The sequence below is a fragment of the Sprattus sprattus genome, assembly GCF_963457725.1.
Source record: "Sprattus sprattus genome assembly, chromosome: 3".
NCBI lineage: Eukaryota > Metazoa > Chordata > Actinopteri > Clupeiformes > Clupeidae > Sprattus > Sprattus sprattus.
This window is the reverse complement of record NC_137922.1, coordinates 38,688,971-38,707,808: the sequence shown is the minus strand read 5'-3', so window position 1 is coordinate 38,707,808 and position 18,838 is coordinate 38,688,971. Positions and strand designations below refer to the sequence as shown.

The 18,838-nt window shown below is 39.1% G+C and overlaps 2 protein-coding genes across 2 annotated transcripts in view; one reads left to right on the top strand and one right to left on the bottom strand.

Moving 5' to 3' along the window:
- Positions 1 to 2,088: 2,088 nt before the first annotated feature.
- On the top strand, positions 2,089 to 3,707 carry LOC308361942 (putative nuclease HARBI1; the record flags this gene model as incomplete). Its single annotated transcript, XM_080834428.1, has 2 exons — positions 2,089 to 2,791; positions 3,235 to 3,707. The coding sequence occupies 2 exons, from the start codon at positions 2,089 to 2,091 to the stop codon at positions 3,705 to 3,707; spliced, it is 1,176 nt and encodes a 391-aa protein (XP_080690554.1).
- A 1,348-nt stretch (positions 3,708 to 5,055) lies between these two features.
- Positions 5,056 to 18,838, bottom strand: part of LOC308362754 (receptor-type tyrosine-protein phosphatase eta-like) — a gene marked incomplete at both ends in the record, with an annotated part of 34,375 nt that continues 20,592 nt past the window's right edge. Inside the window, 16 exons of the mRNA XM_080835481.1 lie at positions 5,056 to 5,196; positions 5,679 to 5,814; positions 6,246 to 6,406; positions 6,505 to 6,627; positions 6,753 to 6,890; positions 7,088 to 7,158; positions 7,272 to 7,362; positions 7,508 to 7,589; positions 7,842 to 7,904; positions 8,027 to 8,120; positions 8,338 to 8,586; positions 8,746 to 8,976; positions 9,455 to 9,703; positions 10,038 to 10,301; positions 11,819 to 12,079; positions 13,204 to 13,467. Coding sequence (XP_080691607.1) covers positions 5,056 to 5,196; positions 5,679 to 5,814; positions 6,246 to 6,406; positions 6,505 to 6,627; positions 6,753 to 6,890; positions 7,088 to 7,158; positions 7,272 to 7,362; positions 7,508 to 7,589; positions 7,842 to 7,904; positions 8,027 to 8,120; positions 8,338 to 8,586; positions 8,746 to 8,976; positions 9,455 to 9,703; positions 10,038 to 10,301; positions 11,819 to 12,079; positions 13,204 to 13,467 — 2,618 coding nt within the window. The remainder of the gene's footprint in view (positions 5,197 to 5,678; positions 5,815 to 6,245; positions 6,407 to 6,504; positions 6,628 to 6,752; positions 6,891 to 7,087; positions 7,159 to 7,271; positions 7,363 to 7,507; positions 7,590 to 7,841; positions 7,905 to 8,026; positions 8,121 to 8,337; positions 8,587 to 8,745; positions 8,977 to 9,454; positions 9,704 to 10,037; positions 10,302 to 11,818; positions 12,080 to 13,203; positions 13,468 to 18,838) is intronic.

Here is an 18,838-nt window from a genome sequence, read left to right as displayed (position 1 = left end):
TCAGAACCTTGGACAGTTCCACTGTTTGTTTGTTGTTGTGCATTTTTGGCATTTGCTGGAAAGGCAGGGATGCCTGAACTATTTCAACATTATTTCTTGATATTGCGTTTAATATATAAACTAGCATATATGACATCTCTAAGACATGTCTGACTGATTAAAAAAAAAAAAAAACACTTTAACATCTGCACTTCCCATTGCAGCACAAGGTTTCTCTATTTACAGTGTTAAAGAGATTGAAACTTCCAATTATATGACTAACTGAAGACAAGCTTGGATGCTTATTGTGGTGAGGTTTTTGATCATTGTTTTATATGAACTGATCAAGTTGGATGATCCGTGTGTGTGTTGGCAAATATTTTATGTTTTTAATGCATAACTTCATGACCTGTGTGGTGTGTTTAGAATAAGCTCTCTTGGCTGTTGTGGATAATACTATGGCACAGCCTATCTGCATAGCAGTCATGTGGACGCCACCTTGAGAATTAATTCTACATACTTAGAATTGGTGTATTGATTTTTTTTTGTATTCGGCAACAGACTGCATTTTATTTGTTCCTATTCAAGTGTTCTCTTCCACCACTATCCTTCAATTAGTCCTCTCAGCAGGTTCTCTCATGCCTCTCCAAAAAAACCTCTCTCCTCATGGAATGAGGCACCCTTTAATTGGGCTTAATTAGGCCAGCCAATGTACACCCAACCATTGACGTGGGGAAGCCCGGACCCAACCATTGTGGTGGAGGAGTCCAAGTCTTTCTCCTGCTCTTGTAGGGCAACATGAGTCAAACTTATATTTTAGTGCCACTGTGAGAAGGGGGGGATTTCATTTTCTCATACTACTCTTTCACCATAATTCTAAGGAATTGTATTGTAAAGGGTACTTGGATAATATGGGAAGGCGGAATTAAACTGGGACTAAGGCCTTGCCTGAAGGTGCAGAATGCGGAGGGACAATTGGGAGGAATGCAGAGCTTCTGAAACAGCTAGCCATGTTTTTTTCTGTATTGCAGATAGTACACAGGGGAAAGAGGAATTATGCTCAAAAGGTTGGTGGAGCTTGGGGTGACATGATCCCCGGCAGCTCTCCAAGGTGGATTACAAAAGACTGCTAGAGAGGTGACTTCTTTTCCAAAGGCCACTGGCCTGTACACTAAAGTTTTCAACTTGCAGTACCAGTGTGAACTGGGAAAGCTATCAATGTGCTGCAGTAGTGCCTAGTCTGCAGAAATGCTGAGAAAAACAGTGAATCACACACCCATCTGGCATGACAGTTTTTTATTGTCTTCAGTTATGTGAGTTGTTTTCATAAATAACATTGGCAGGGTTGTTTATGATAACTAGTGTGTCGACAACTTTACTAACACAGCCAAAGTACCCCAAAGTACCCCAAAGTACCCCAAAGTAAGGCGTGCTTTGACAGTGGCACAGACGCAATTCCCAGTATTACAAGTCAATGTACCATCAAAATGATTTTGAAGCTGTTATTTTAGGGTAATGTTGTTACATAATCTTGCTTTAAGACACAATCCATTGTTTTATAGTAGCATAATTTAACATTAAGTTCAATAGGAAGACATTGTGGCTATTTAGTTTATCATGACGTTTCCTTTTTTAAAACAATAAAATCATACATGACATGAGCTAGTTCCTTTTTAGTCCATTCATTTTTGTAATCGTGCAATTAATATATCTGATGAAATACTTAAACTAATGACTTTTACTTTGGTATAATTTTTTTTACTGTGGCAGGAAGTTGAGCGGGCTGGTGCTCACGAAGCGCTGCTGCACTGTAGCTAAACTCAGGACAACTAGGGGAAATTTGCGATAGTTAAGGTTGACTACAGTTAAACAAAATGTTTTTATGAAGACAGAAAGTCAGAGGCGTAATGAAACCCAAGGAATGTGTTAACAAGCTGTTTACTAACCACTGAGTAGTTAGCTATAGCCATTTGTTAGGAGAAAAAACGCGACCCCCTCCTTAGCTTAATTTGAAAAGAGAGTCGGTAGTAGTAAGTATTTGTGTGTTGATTCAAGAAAGTTGCCTCGTCATATCATAAACCTGGACAAGTAACATTATACCTCGAAACTATGGCATATGCACCAGCTGTGTGGCTTGCCGTGCAAAGTCATTTTTTCAGAACTGCAGACTACAATACTGCGAGATATAACCAGGGCCAAATCACTCAAAGAGTTTTGGACCAGTTCGATGATGCTTTTCTGTTCAATAACTTTAACTTCAACCGACCGTGCCTGACTTTCATCGCAGATTTAATCAGGGTCAGCCTACACAATAATGTCTCTTTTCAGCGTAAGGACTACCAGCAGGTGGATGCGATGGTGCTAGTAGCTATTTACTTCTACGCAAATGGCATCTTGTCTAAGAAAATTATGGACTTGGTGGGACTTGATAAAGCAGCGGCGACTGAAGCCGTCAATGTTGTATCGAAGTTATTGGCAGGCATGGCAGGGAAATTCATCACTTTCCCTGGAAGTCACAATGACCGGGTGTGTGTAGCACAGGGCATCAAGGATTTAAGTAGGATTCCAAATGCTGTGGGTGTACTTGGATGTATGCATGTCAAGGTGGCACCACCTGCCGAAAAGGTTTCTTTGTATAAGAACTCCCTGGATTTTCATTCTGTCATGATTCAGACCATCTGCGATGTTGATGGTAATCTTCTGGCAGTGGAAAAATGTTGTCCAGGAAGCACCCCTGAGCAGCAGGTCTGGGAGAGCTCAGTAATCTTCCAGTATTTCAAACAAGGATACAACGGACCCACTTGGGTCATTGGTAAGGCATCACAATTTCTAAGTTATAATGTACCGATATACCCATTATCTGATGAATGTTTCCATCACTCTCTGTGTAACTTCATGAAGAATCCTTCGCTTGTAAATATTTGTGTTCAATGCTCATGACTTTAAGTGCTTTGCTTCTGAAATCAGGATTGCCCTGTTTTTGATCAAGAGGGACAGTGTACATTCATGAATATTCAAATGTAAATGCACCCAATTATAGCCAATAGGCTAGTGTCCTTTGGCAGTCCCCCTGCCAGAGTGACAAAAGGCTATACAACCTTAAAAAAAGGCATTAAGTGACAATATATCAAACACAAAATCCCAATACAAAAGCTCCACTTAGTCCTGAGCCATGGGTAGAAGGGAAAGAACAATGGGTATACAAACAAGTCATCCTCTCATGGCCCTGTTTTTGTATTCTTCTGGTTGGTTCAGGTGGTCATGGATATCAGCTAAGCACGTACGTGTTGACACCCAAACATCCTTCCAACGTCACGGATACGGACAGCTCATCCTACAATGCGGCCCATAACCAGGCCCTTTCCCGCAGCCTAAGGGCCATTGGCTCCCTAAAGAACCGCTTCCGTTGCCTGGAAGATCTGGGCCCAGTGCATTTGGGCTCCTTGGATCATGTGGCCCGGGTAATTTATGCCTGCTGTGTCCTCCACAACATTGCCAAGAAGTTCTCGGTTCCACTGCCTCGGGAGCTGGTGCCGGAGCCGGCGCACCCAGTGCCATATGCAGCAGAGAGGTCTGATGGTGCCACCATCAGTGAAGCAAAGGTAATACAAGACGACATGATCCTAACGTGCTTCCACAACCTTTCTGAGGAGCCCTCACAGGCTGCTGACGTGGGTCTGCAGGAGGGGAGTTTGGAGGAAGAGGAGGGCAGGCAGCCGTCACTATGAGAGAAAAACTTGTGACTTCATGCACAAGAACGAGACGCTTAAACTTGAAAAGATAAATTTTTTGACCTATCATTCCCTTTTTTTTTTTTTTTTTTACTTTTGAGATTGAATAGCCTTAAACATTAAACCCCCGCCAGTGGTCAAGCTTTTTTATTTTTATTTTTTATTTTTAACGCTACCATTGAATGTGAGTAACCACACCTGAGAATAAACATGCTTTTGCAAACAAGTAATCAAATCTTGACTTGTGCTCATTTATATTACAGACCAAACACCTACACAAACCAACCCAATGCAATCCTAGAATTAAATGTAGCTTTTGATAGTATTTTATGAGCTTTTATGGAGCTATTATTGCACTGCAAATAATTGTATACACATCAGCAAAAATAGAAGGGTTTACGACCTAGACTAATACAGATGTAATAATTAGAAAATAAAAAGATCAGAAAATTGTTTTATTTACATTTTAAAACTATTAATCAACTATTAATCATTGCATTCCATAATCCAAGATGTTCCTAATATTGGTTTTAGGTTGGAAAATGAAAACCAAGCTTAAAATGTCCACAACTGAAACATGAACTCCCACGTTACAGATTTCCCAGATGATTACAACAGAAGACTTTCAGACTACACCTGCCAAAGGGAAGTTGTCATGCCCTAAATGATATCAGTGGTCTATGCCTGGGTACTTCTGTCTGCAGCACAAAGAGCAAACATTATCTCCCCAGGAATGAGAGTACCTTTTCAAAGTACCTTTTCTAGTGTGGAAAACAAAATGAAACTTCTGTGGGTGATTGTTGCCTTCAAGTTGAAGTGAAATTAATTACAGTGCATTTTGCCCTCCACAAGCATAGTTTGTGAGTAGCAGTAGTAAGCTGTGAATATGCTTAGCTGTTAAGAATTGGCTTTTTCATAAAACACACACCATTTCAAGTTAGGCCACACAAAACACAGTTTCAGGCATTATTTCTGGCAAGTGGTAAAGCATTACATTTACATTACAAAAACTTTATCTAACAATTTGTCACATAGACCTAAAGGTATTGCGCTGAAAAGTAGTCTACTTAATGTCCATATTGTACTATATTTCACACTGTTTTGTATAATAAGTTTGTTTTTTTGTTTGCCTTAGTGAGTTCATGACCTGAGATAATGCCAAAACTGACCGGAAGATGTAACACACAAATCAAACCTGAGCACATTAGTGAACAAAGACTATTTACACAAAGTGATAATCTAGTGGCATTAGTACATGTGGTTCTGGTGGGCAGTTTGAGTTCAAAGGTCTTTATCTGTTCAAATGTCTTCTTTATCTGTAAGCTTGTGAAACAACTGATGAATATCATCGACCTGCTATCTGGTCAGAACGGTACTGCTTCAGGGCTTCTTCATTTTCATAAATCACAGCATTGGCATATAACGGCTCCACTGGTTTCTCGGTCAGATGGTCCTTTATGCACTGATGCAGAAATATATACTGGCTCTGGAAAAGTATAGGAAAAGAGACAAACAAATAGAGAGAGAAAAAAAAGCAGTGTCATTCTCTGAAAATAAATATATTGTAAACTAGTGTGGTAATGTATTTCTTATTGGTGCCCACAAATATTAACTCACTGCACTACCCTGGATCATTTTCCCAGCTAGAGACCCTTTACAATGACTGTCTGTGGGTGTGTGAGTGTTGTTCTGTTTTTGTATGTTATCAAGAGTTTTATTGCAGTTACTCTTTAACCAGTAGCGTACAGTGACCTTCCTGTAAGCCATGCAATACAGGAAGAATATCGCATCACATGTAACCATAAACCATAGTCATATCAGTAAAGGCTGAAGAGCACTCAATTCACACACACACTTCTCACACAAGCTAAATGTTTATTCTTGTTCTTCCTGGTGTTGGATATGGAAATGCTTATTTCTCTTATCATTCTAGCATCTGTGAGGAAGTGTTGGCGAGTGGGCTATTACCTCAGTCTGCACCATGCGGGGCCTACGGCATCTCATGCTATGAACAAACCCTGCAATGTCCACGGCATTATCTCTCTCCAGCTGCTGCAGGAGCACATCCAGAGCTATCAGAGTGCCTGTTCTGCCAACTCCGGCACTGACAAACACACACACACACACACACACACACACACACACACACACACACACACACACACACACACACACACACACACACACACACACACACACACACACACACACACACACACACACACACACACACACACACACAAAAGAGTTTGCAGGGTTTACACACACAATCTATACCATGCTTTCGGTATGAACTTGAAAATACGGTGCCTAAATTGAGATAGGAGGGAAGTGAGAGAGATTATAAACACCAAACATACGACACAAAACATACAACAGCAGCTAGTTTGGTACCAGTAAAAGCAGTGAGTCGCTATGGACAGCCACCCACATAGTGTACAATTCTATTTTAGATTATTATTATTTAAATGTTTTTACATTTTTAAACTGCATGTTGAGGAACTGCTATGATAAACTGGTAGCTGGCTTTTATACCTGCAGTGTGTCACTGTGGGCCCTGGGTTTTGAGAATTGTCTATGTGCTGCCGGATGAGTCCACGGAACTGGATCAGTGTCTCAGTCCCATAAGGAACGCCATGGTCTGGCCAGGCCGTGAAGTGGAACTGCTTTATCACTCTTTCCTCTGAGCTGGCCTCCTGACAACACACACATACAAAATACACACGTGTTTAATGCTAAATGCTGTTAGGTTCTAAGTAGTTTTTGCATTACATAACCGTCTCGTAGTTCTTACATTTTTCACAATGAATACACGCGTGGTCCAGTAGGTCTCTTTATGCTCTGACTTCATGGTAATGAGCAGGTCGCCATAGCGACATGGAGTTTGATCTTGGGGCCAGTACTTCTCACACTTAGTCTGAGAGACAGAGGATGAAAACAAAATGGTACAGGAAATGGTAACAAGAAAAATAGCATACCTGATTAGACATATTTAAACTTGCTATATACCTTTCATCGCAATGCATACATACACACACTCACCTTTCCATTCTCTATACAGTTGGTTACCATGACAATCTGTCCTGACTTTTGCTCCCAGATCATTCTCCAGAAGTCACTGACAGTGGAGGGGAGTGGACCTTGAGTCGCAATGTACTCCTTGTTCTTGCCCCCATAGCCCTTATAGATGAGAATACAGACTGTCTTTACCTAGTTGTCACTGATTTAGAACATGGCTTATATAATCAGTTTGCAGTACAGAACCACAACCTCAGAGCCATGGGCACATTAATAAACCACAGCAGTAGCAATGCGGTGTTCTGAACTGTCAGTAGCTACTGTGGATAAGCAATCCTTGTGAGGTTGTGTAGACTTACAGGTATGTAGTTGGCGTTGATGTAGTCTGAGTCATGGCCACGTGTATTGAGCCTCACACGTGAAGAGTCATCTGGAGAGAGAAAGTGAAAAGAAAATGTGGAGATGAAGATTTAGGAGTATCATTTGGTCAGGAGAAGGATGTGTGTTGGATTAGGTTTGAGGGTGAGGGCGCAATTTGCTCACATGGTAGTATATCGGTGAATCTATTTTTGCTCATGTTCCCTGAAAGAGTGGCTTCACGCTGTGTTTGGTCTGCTCCTACAGTGTTGAATCCCTGTTAAACACAGGCAAATGAACACGCTGGTGTCTGGTGAAATACTGTTTCTCAAATGATTGCAATACACAAAACACTGCCATGCTTTCATATCCACACTAAAACAAAATCCTCAGAAGTTTCTGTCAATTCTGGCTAATCTCACCATATATTCTAGTGTGAGCTCTCGGCTCTCATCACGGGTCATGTGGTGGAAATGTTCTGAAAATGTCTTCACTGGAATTGCCCTGGATTAAAAGAAGGCCATTGGTATTGTGAATTAGAGATATTAGCAGACATTTGCTACCTTGATAAACACAAATAATTCTATGTATGCATTGACATGACATGAGAAATAATCCAGCATTTTCTGTTTGTTTTTCAACAGTTTAGCTCAAACCTGTTGCTTCTGTTTCACGCAATAAAAAATGAAATGATCATGAGGCAACATTTTTCTTAATTTATTGTTGAATAAACCATCATTAATAAATACAACCTACTCAAATTTGCCTTGAGAGGACTCCATCTCGGTGGGTCTTTTGGACATTGGCATGTGTACTTTGCTGTCCAGAAAAGACATTTTGTTAAGAAGTTAAGAATTATTGTTTTGAATGTAAAAAGTCCAATTTATGATATTCCTTAGTTATTTCAGTTTTCTTTTCAAATAATTTTGTCCAACAGTTACCTGAGTAATTGGGGCTTTCTTCGTAACACAAACACTCCCAGCGCCGCCATGAGGCCCAGCAGGATGATGAGCAGCACTGGTAGCCAGATCACCGCTGGGGGAGCAGAGAAGACAGGAACACAGGAGATCTCATTACACCTCAGGTGAACTCTTACAGCATGTCAAATCATTTATATGGTGGAAAACTATTTTGAACAAAATTGATCATTTACTAAATATATTCCAAATATTCCAAAACTGACTAAATTGCATGATAGAAATGCACAAGTAGTTTAGTTTGCATATAGTTCATGTAGTTTGCAGGTTGTTACTTGAATGAGTATGACAGCTGATCCCTTCAGGTGAACTCCTCATAGCTCCAGAGAGTGATGCGACATTGACGCTGTAGGTCTGAGCAGGCTGAAGTCCAGATACTATAAGTTCTGTTCCTGTTACTGACTCAGAACCTCTCCCACTCACATTCACCTCCACTTCAGTCCACACACCAAATGGTTCCTCCCACTTTAGACTCACAGAGTAGTCTCCACGCTCACAGTACAAACTGGTCACTACCGCAGGAACTGCAACAAGCAACAGAAATCACAGAGGGAGGTTATTTTATGGATAATGGCTAGAGTAATGAAAATAAATACCTGGGAATACCTGCAATATCAGATAAAAAAGTGTGAATACAATGTGAATATTGTATAATGAAATATGAGGGAAAGTAAGAAACTCACCTAAAGTTAAACTGTGAGAACACTGTAAAAGATCTTGTTGATTTAACTGATAATAGAGTGACACAGTGTAAGTATCCCCAGGGTAAAGATTATTGAAGGACACTTTGTCTTCCACCACTTCGCCAGGTACATCAGTCCCATTCTTAGCTGTTGCCATGGTGAACAGCCCCACAACCTCTGCCTCAATGGTGAAGTTGCTGATGGTCCACTTTGAGGCAGTACAGTTAATTGCTTTGAGGCAAACAAAGAGTGTTGTTACCATCATATTAAAACATTATATGATAGACACCTAATTTGCCTTTGAACATAAAAGGTCAAAGTGATGTGGAGGTCATCAAAGGATGCTAAGTGTGTGACAGTGAATGACATAGATGGATCAAATTAGCACTGAAAAAGATTTCTGAAATTTCACTTTTGGTTTTGTGGAAGGTTGTTGATATTTAAACTCAGCAACCAATCAAATTACAACACTCCCTAATCCCTTCAGATTAAGTTTAAGTGTTTGTTTTAAATTTGCATTAAATAGTTGGATGGAACCCATAGTGGGTTGTGACTGTGCTTTAGCTACATAGCCAGTGTTGTGACTGACAGCATTTTTTTTATCAACAGTAATGTGGAAATACGTGTTAGAAAAAACAATATTAGTGAACAGAGTTCATGTGTAATGATAAGAATAATATATATTCCAATAAAAGAAAAATGTCATTACTTGTAACAGAAGAGAAATGATATTCGTTAGTCTTAGTTTCAAAGATGGTGCGGAGAGTAAACTTGTATTCTGTCCCAGGAGAGAGAGATGATACTGTTTGTGTTATTGATTCTTGTAGTTGACCGGATAATGTGATATTTCCGCCAGAGCTGTCCAAAAGCATGTAGTCAGTGCTGCTCACTGTGTTCCACTGCAGTGTTAACTCTGTCTCAGCCCGCTTTGTCACCGTCGCTTTGGCTGCTAAGGGAACTGAGAGATGGAAAGATAAGTGTTATTCACAGGTCCAGTGACAAGCAAAACAAGGGTGAATTATTTAAAGTTTACTATACATCTTGATGATGGTGGTATTTTGGTATTTTTGTCAGGTAATCAGTTAATGTGTAAGACCCTACAGTGAATTGTGCTGTGTCAGCAGCTTTAAGTTGTCAAACTTTTTCTACCATAATGCATTGAGAGGAGAAAATTCAGAAATTCCAGCCAGAGATGTGCATACATTAATAAAACTATCGTTGTGTGACCTGCGCTGTCCTGCACTGGATTCAAATGCACTGAATCTTAACAAACACGGTTTAGTGGAATTTACCTGTAGCCTCTGAAAACACAAGTCCCTTGCTCTGTACTCCTTCAAACACAGTGAAAAGAGTGAATGAGTACTTAGTCCCAGGGGAGAGAGATGGGACTGTGTGTGTCACTGTGTTCCCTCCATTTGATCCAGGGATGCTCGTCTCTGTTCCATTGCTATATTTCAGTGTGTAATTATAAGTGGTGTCGTCGTTCACTTTGGTCCACTGAAGCACTAAGTCAGTCATAGAGCTCTCTGCAGTGACAGCATCAACAGCAAAGGGCACTGAGAGACAGGTGGACAGAGATGGAAGAATTCAATAAGGTTAGAAACCGTGGAAGGCAAATTCCATGTCAGAGGACATTCTTGAAGACCATTTTGAGTACCCAGTGGTTCCCAAAGTGTGCAAGTTACAGCAAGGGGGTAAGGGTAAAAAAAATGGAATGAGTTTATAAACAACTTTGTATTTATATAATATGGTCAGGGCCTACTGTTTTTGGAAGGGATAGCTAGCCTAATTGGTAATACAATGGACATGTGCCTAACATGAACACTGTATGGATTCATCACCAAGTGAGGAATACAATTTTTAAAAATATTTTTTGCCTGTTATCATTAAAGGTTTGGGAACCACTGGAGTAATCTGAAACCAGTTCTAAGATTTCTGAAGGATATTTAAATGAATGTCTATCATAGGAATCATTCAAAGATATGCATGTGCACTTAATGAGCAAGAATACTTTTTTCTTTTCTGTTCTGTTCTGTTTCTAATCCAGTATATCCAGTATTCTTCCAGTATAACCCATCCACATAAATAATCAAATTAGGTATTAAAGCAACAATATGTAACAATTGTACCTTAACGGACCTAAGTCTGGCTAGCTATCAGCTAGCATGATAAGTGTTTTCGTACTCCCCAATCCAAGAAGATGTATTATGTTAGTGTACTCCATAACATTAGTGTACTACATTAGTCCACCCCTACCTCTGTTACCCCTAGTAAACAAAAAGTTTGGCCATGATGGCAGAGGCTAAAGTCTACATGTTGTATGAAAATATCCAACTGAAAGATATCTAGGCTATCATTTAGTTCTCCATCAACACTGACTGTTTTTTTATTGTCACAGCAAATAGACCCCTTGAGTTCTTTATTTAAGTACGCTTTGAGCTGGCTGATATTAATACTAACCGATGGACTTGCTACTGAGGTACTCGTTGCTAGTAACTACAAATAACCTTGATTTCTTGGGGTGCATTCATGAATTCAATCTTGCACTCTGGAAATGAATTTAAGAAAAAACAAGCTTTCCATTTCTTCACAAACACAAATGTTTCTCAACAAGCATTATTTTAGCCTCTGAAATGCTTGCTGCCTTCGCTACAGTGACTCACTATCACTTCTTGAGATACAAAGTGGTATTATGAGAGGCTGGACTGGCGCTAACTAATTGTAGTAGATACTATCTGGGCAGCACATAACATGAGTGTTCTTGACCTTACATCAAAGCAGTCATTTCTTCACACTCAATTCAAAAGAAGTGTCTTGTGTTTTCACACTACACCAAAGTTCAAGAATGTCTCTGACTAGATCAGCTTGCTGTTTGGTGTTGTTAGCAAAGATATTAGCTCTCTACCATTCTGAGTTCTGTGGAATGCTTGAGCACACTGATTTGGAACAAGTATATTTGTTGATGAGCTGAAGGCAAAGAAGATGACAGCCACTCCAAATCCCTTAGCTCATCAATAAATGCATGTGGAAAGCTGTCCGTGAAGTGTTACTCATTGAACATGAGGGAAAATACCTGTTACTTCTGAAAAGTTAGATCCTGTGCTTCTCACTTCCTCAAACACTGTGAAGAGAGTGAACGAGTATTTTGTTCCAGCAGAGAGATATGACACATTGTGTGTCCATTTGTTCCCATCTGATCCAATGGTGCTGTTGGTCTCTGTTCCATTGCTATCTCTCAGTATGTAAGTATAAGCGCTGTTGACTTTGGTCCACTCTAGCTCTATGTGAGTCTCAGAGCGGGTTGTCACATTCACCTGGGTAACATCAGGGGGAGCTAAAGGGGAGGGGAGGACAAGACAGAAACACAGACAGATGGAAGGTCAAAGGGAAACCGAGCTTTACATTTAGAATGGATAATGCAAGTGCTTTAAACCAATTCCAGTAAAATTGGTATTTTCTCTAGTGAGCTCAGAAGACGAGGGGCCAAATGCGCTTATCTGTGGATTCTTTATCAAAAGGCTCTAAACTCTCAACAGAAGATGCTCTATGGATGATTATCCCGTAATTATCTCGTAACTTATTACTGACTAGACCAATAGAAAGACATCTGACTTGCTCGGTTCCGTGTAGGGTCTCTTGCTCGGTTTCTCTCTCTTTTTCTCTTCCTATCCTTGTACAAGAAACGTATGTTGCCCTGTAACTGACTTCTAACTTACATCTGCAGAAGTATTGAAACTTTTAAGCTAAGAATAGTTATTATTAATAGCTATTTCCTCTCATTCTATAGATTTGTTTTAAATAATGTTTCACAAAAGCCCTAGGTTAGCCTGCCAAAATGCAGGAAGAGTTAAAGCATTAACCTCACTGGAAATGGTATAAGTGGCCAGCTAGCTTGTTACCATGGCGCCCATGTCAATGCTATGAGTATTCAGCAGCACATTATTGTCATTTCTCTCCACGCAATTTCTTTGCTGTTAAGCACTTTGAGCTGCTGTGTTTTGTATGAAAGGTGCTATACAAATAAAGTTTATTATTATTATTATTATTATTATTATTATTATTATGATTATTAGTATGATTATTATTATGATTCTTATTATTATTATTATTATTATTAGCTGCTGTAAACAACTGTCCATTTATTTCACCCCGCACCTCTTGGGGTCCTCACATTGAAAAAGAATCAGCAGATCCTACATAATGGAGCTTTAAGTGGTAACAGCCTCTTCAGTCTTTGAAATTAAGACATGGTATTAGTTACAGGCTGGTTTTTGCCTGTTCACATATATGCAGAAAACCAGCTACAAAGATTGCCCAGTCAATACGTGTGGCTATTTCTAACTATGACATACTAATGTCAGGACCATAACACAAAATGATTCTTATCTTCTCTTCCCTTCCTGTTCTTTTTCCCTTAGCGAGATCATTAAAGGGTTCAGTGAATCTGAGGGAACATACCTGTAACTGCTGAGAACTCAAATCCTATGCTTCTCACTTCCCCAAACACAGTGAAGAGAGTGAACGAGTAGTTTGTTCCAGCAGAGAGAGATGACACTGTGTGTGTCACTTTGTCCCCAGCTGATTCAGGGATGCTGGTCTCTGTTCCATTGCTATCTTTCAGTATGTAAGTATAAGTGTTGATGCCGATGACTTTGGTCCACTCTAGCTCTATGTGAGTCTCAGAGCGGGTTGTCACATTCACCTGGGTAACATCAGGGGGAGCTGAAGGGGAGGGGAGGACAAGACAGAAACACAGACAGATGGAAGGTCATATGAAAAGAGAGATATACATTTAGAATGGAGACTACAAGAGGGAATCTAGAATACAAATAAAACTAGAAAATGCATTTCCTGAAGGAAATACCAGTGCATGAAATGCAAAAGTTAAGAAAGAATGAATAAAAGAAAAGAAAAGTGAAAGAAGGAAGGAAGGAAGAAAGGAAAGAACAGTAAAAGAAGGAAAGAAGAGTGGAAGAAGCAAAGAAGAAAGGAAAGGAGAGTGAAGAAAGGAAAGAAGAGTGGAAGAAAGAAAGAAGAGTGGAAGAAGGGAAGAAGAAAGGAAAGAAGAGTGGAAGAAGGAAAGAAAAGTGGAAGAAGGAAAGAAGAGTGAAGAAAGAGAAGAAGAGTGGAAGAAGGGAAGAAGAGCAGAAGAAGATAAGAAGAAAAGAAAGAAGTGTGAAAGAAGGAAAGAAGAAAAAAGAAAAAGGTAAGATGAGTGGAAGAAGGGAAGAATAAAGGAAAGAAGAGTGGAAGAAGGAAAGAAGAAAGTAAAGAAGAGTAGAAAGAAGGAAAGAAGAGAGGAAGAAACAAAGTAAGGAAAGAAGAGTGAACAAGAGTGGCTCTGAATAAAGACAGTAAAGAGAGAGTGAAAATATTGAAAGAAGGAGAAAAAAAGAGTGAAGCAGAGAGATGGAGTGTGAGAGAAAGTAGAGTGAGAGTGAAAGAGAGAAAGAAGGAGAGAGAGAAAAAAAGTAGAGTATGGAAGGTGTCTATTAATATTCCTAGTTATACAGTTGAATGGAGAGTTACAGAGAGAAGAGGACCCTTGGATGCTTGCCGCAGGTGTCAGTGAAGCACAGGTGCAAGCCAGTTTAATTACCATATTATGATGTCATAATGGCCCAATGTAAGTCAATGGGAAAATTTAAATTTTTCTTTAATAACTTAAAAAGTATAAAGTTTAGAAAAGTGAAAAATACATAGCATAAGTGTCCTTTACAAGACCTAAAAGACTGAAAATGCATTTCCTGAAGGAAATACCAGTGCATGAAATGCAAAAGTTAAGAAAGGAAGAAGAAAAGAAAGAAGAGTGAAAGAAGGAAAGAAGAGTGAAAGAAGGAAAGAAGAGTGGAAGATGGAAAGAAGATTGGAAGAAGGAAAGAAGAAAAGAAAGAAGAGTGAAGAAAGGGAAGAAGAGTGAAGAAAGGAAAGAAGGAAAGAATAGTTGAAGAAGGAAAGAAGAAAAGAAAGAAGCGTGAAAGAAGGAAAGAAGAAAGGAAAGAAGAGTGAAAGAAGGAAAGAAGAAAGGAGAGTGAAGAAAGGAAAGAAAAGTGAAAGAAGGAAAGAAGAGTGTAAAAAGAAAGGAAAGAAGAGTGGAAGAAGGAAAGAAGAGTGAACAAGAGTGGTTCTGGATAAAGAGAAAAAGAGAGTGAAAATATTGAAAAAAGGAGATAAAAATGGAGTGAAGAAGAGAGATTGAGTGTGAGAGAAAGTAGACTGAGAGGGATAGAGAGAAAGATGTAGAGATGGAGAGAAAAAAAAGTAGAGAATGGAAGGTGTCTTAATGTTCCTAGTTACAGTTAAATTGAGAGGGACAGAGAAGAGGTTCCTTTGATTTGGCGCAGGTGTCAGTGAAGCACAGGTGCAAGCCAGTTTAAAGACCCTATTATGATGTCATAATAGCCCAATGTAAGTCAATGGGAACATTTTGATTCGTTTTTATTTAATATCTTAAAAAGTATAAAGTTTAGAAAAGTGAAAAATACATAGCATAAGTGTCCTTTACAAGACCTACGCGACAAAGTTTGAATGAAGTTTCTACGTTAAGCGGTTCGGGCTGAATTAATCGCAGAAAAAGGTAACAAGAATAAGAAGAAGAAGAAGCCTAGGAATAACAATACAGGGCATTTCATGCACTGTAACTAGAAAATGCATTTCCTGAAGGAAATACCAGTGCATGAAATGCAAAAGTTAGGAAAGGAATAAGAAAAGAAAGAAGAGTGAAAGAAGGAAAGAAGAGTGGAAGAAGGAAAGAAGAAAGGATAGAAGAGTGAAGAAAGGAGAGAAGAGAGGATGAAGGAAAGAAGAGTGAAAGAAGGAAAGAAGAAAAGAAAGAAGAGTGAAGAAAGGAAAGAAGAGTGAAAGAAGGAAATAATAGTTGAAGAAGGAAAGAAGAAAAGGAAAGAAGAGTGAAAGAAGGAAAGAAGAAAGGAGAGTGAAGAAAGGAAAGAAAAGTGAAAGAAGGAAAGAAGAGTGGAAGAAGGAAAGATGAGTGGAAGAAGGAAAGAAGAGTGAAAGAGAAAAAGAGAGTGAAAATATTGAAAAAAGGAGATAAAAATGGAGTGAAGAAGAGATATTGAGTGTGAGAGAAAGTAGACTGAGAGAGAAAGATGGAGAGATGGAGAGAAAAAAAAATTGAGAATGGATGGTGTCTTAATGTTCCTAGTTACAGTTAAATTGAGAGGGACAGAGAGAGAAGCGGTTCCTTTGATTTGGCGCAGCTGTCAGTAAAGCACAGGTGCAAGCCAGTTTAAAGACCCTATTATGATGTCATAATGGCCCAATGTAAGTCAATGGGAGAAATTTATATTCGTTTTTCTTTAATATCTTAAAAAGTATAAAGTTTAGAAAAGTGAAAAATACATAGCATAAGTGTCGTTTACAAGACCTACGCGACAAAGTTTGAATGAAGTTTCTACGTTAAGCGGTTTGGGCTGAATTAATCGCAGAAAAAGGTAACAAGAATAAGAAGAAGAAGAAGAAGCCTAGGAATAACAATACAGGGCATTTCATGCACTGTAATAACTATTCTTAGCTTAAAAGTTTCAATACTTCTGCAGATGTAAGTTAGAAGTCAGCTACAGGGTAACATACATTTCTTGTACAAGGATAGGAAAAGAAAAAGAGAAGAAGAAGAAGAAGCCTAGGAATAACAATACAGGGCATTTCATGCACTGTAACTAGAATGCGTTTCGTGAACGAACTGCGAGAGTGTGCTTGCTCTGTTGCGGCCATGACCGAGAGAACAAGTGCCTTGGAATTGGGGCAGGTGTCAGCTCTCCAGCTCTCCCTACTGGATGAGCATGCACAAATGAGTATGCACAAATGAGTATGCATGAGTGAGTATGCATGAGTGAGTACGCATGAGTGAGTACGCATGAGTGAGTAAACATGAGTGAGTAAACATGAGTGAGTATGCATGAGTAAGTATGCATGAGTGAGTATGCACAAGTGAGTATGCATGAGTGAGTATGCACGAGTGAGTAAACATGAGTGAGTATGCATGAGTGAGTAGAGCCCTGGTATGGAAGGTGTCTCTTAATATTCCTAGTTATACAGTTGAATGGAGAGGGACAGAGAGAGAAGAGGAACCGTGCGCAGGTGTCAGTGAGAGTTGTCAGTGAATCACAGGTGCAAGCCAGTTTAATGAGCCTATTATGATGTCATAATGCCTCAAAGTTCTGCCATGCAAGTCTATGGAGAAAAGGTGATGGAAAAAGAGGAATAAAAAAGGAGTGGCAAGGTGTACCGCCACGAAAAGTCATAGCAGCTTGCACCGGATCGGGCCGGACGTTTTGGTGTTTGAACGGCGTCTCTATCTCAATCGGGCGAGGAGTAGTTAGCTGCAAGAAAAACTACTAGAATAAAAAAATAGTAAAAAACGAAGAACAATAGTGTGCTTCCCTTCGGGCAAGCACACTAACTAGAAAATGCATTTCCTGAAGGAAATACCAGTGCATGAAATGCAAAAGTTAAGAAAGAACGAATAAAAGAAAAGTGAAAGAAGGAAGGAAGAAAGGAAAGAACAGTAAAAGAAGGAAAGAAGAGTTGAAGAAGGAAAGAAGAGTGGAAGAAAGAAAGAAGCGTGGAAGAAGGGAAGAAGAAAGGAAAGAAGAGTGAAGAAAGGAAATTAGAGTGGAAGAAGGAAAGAAGAGTGGAAGAAGGAAAGAAAAGTGGAAGAAGGGAAGAAGAGCCGAAGAAGATAAGAAGAAAAGAAAGAAGAGTGAAAGAAGGAAAGAAGAAAAGAAAAAGGTAAGAAGAGTGGAAGAAGGGAAGAAGAAAGGAAAGAAGAGTGGAAGAAGGAAAGAAGAAAGTAAAGAAGAGTAGAAAGAAGGAAAGAAGAAAGGAAAGAAGAGAGGAAGAAACAAAGTAAGGAAAGAAGAGTGGCTCTGGATAAAGACAGTAAAGAGAGAGTGAAAATATTGAAAGAAGGAGAAAAAAAGAGTGAAGCAGAGAGATGGAGTGCGAGAGAAAGTAGAGTGAGAGTGATAGAGAGAAAAAAAAGTAGAGTATGGAAGGTGTCTATTAATATTCCTAGTTATACAGTTGAATGGAGAGGTACAGAGAGAAGAGGACCCTTGGAGGCTTGCCGCAGGTGTCAGTGAAGCACAGGTGCAAGCCAGTTTAATTACCCTATTATGATGTCATAATGGCCCAATGTAAGTCAATGGGAAAATTTAGATTCGTTTTTCTTTAATAACTTAAAAAGTATAAAGTTTAGAAACATAGCATAAGTGTCCTTTACAAGACCTACGCGACAAAGTTTGAATGAAGTTTCTACGTTAAGCGGTTCGAGCTGAATTAATCGCAGAAAAAGGTAAGAAGAATAAGAAGAAGAAGAAGAAAATGCCTAGGAATAACAATACAGGGCATTTCATGCACTGTAATAAGAAGAAAATGCCTAGGAATAACAATACAGGGCATTTCATGCACTGTAATAAATTTATATCTTAATTTAAATTGACCAATAACAAAAAGGAGAGATAAATCAGATTCAGAGATTATCACAGCAACAGAAATTGGTCCTCACAAAATCTCCAAATATTATATGCCTTCAATTATTGGAATACAATCTTTTGAAAGGGAGGCATTGATGCTAATTACAGTGCATGAAATGCCCTGTATTGTTATCCCTAGGCATTTTCTTCTTCTTATTACAGTGCATGAAATGCCCTGTATTGTTATTCCTAGGCTTCTTCTTCTTCTTCTTCTTCTTATTCTTGTTACCTTTTTCTGCGATTAATTCAGCCCGAACCACTTAACGTAGAAACTTCATTCAAACTTTGTCGCGTAGGTCTTGTAAACGACACTTATGCTATGTATTTTTCACTTTTCTAAACTTTATACTTTTTAAGATATTAAAGAAAAACGAATATAAATTTCTCCCATTGACTTACATTGGGCCATTATGACATCATAATAGGGTCTTTAAACTGGCTTGCACCTGTGCTTTACTCTGCCGTGCTAAGGCAAAAGACCGTAACTTCAAGTTTGGTCAAAAATGAGTTTTTGACGTATTTGTAAAATATCAGCAGTAATTAAACAAATGTACTGATATTAAATGTACTACTAACATGCCATTATCAAATTAAAG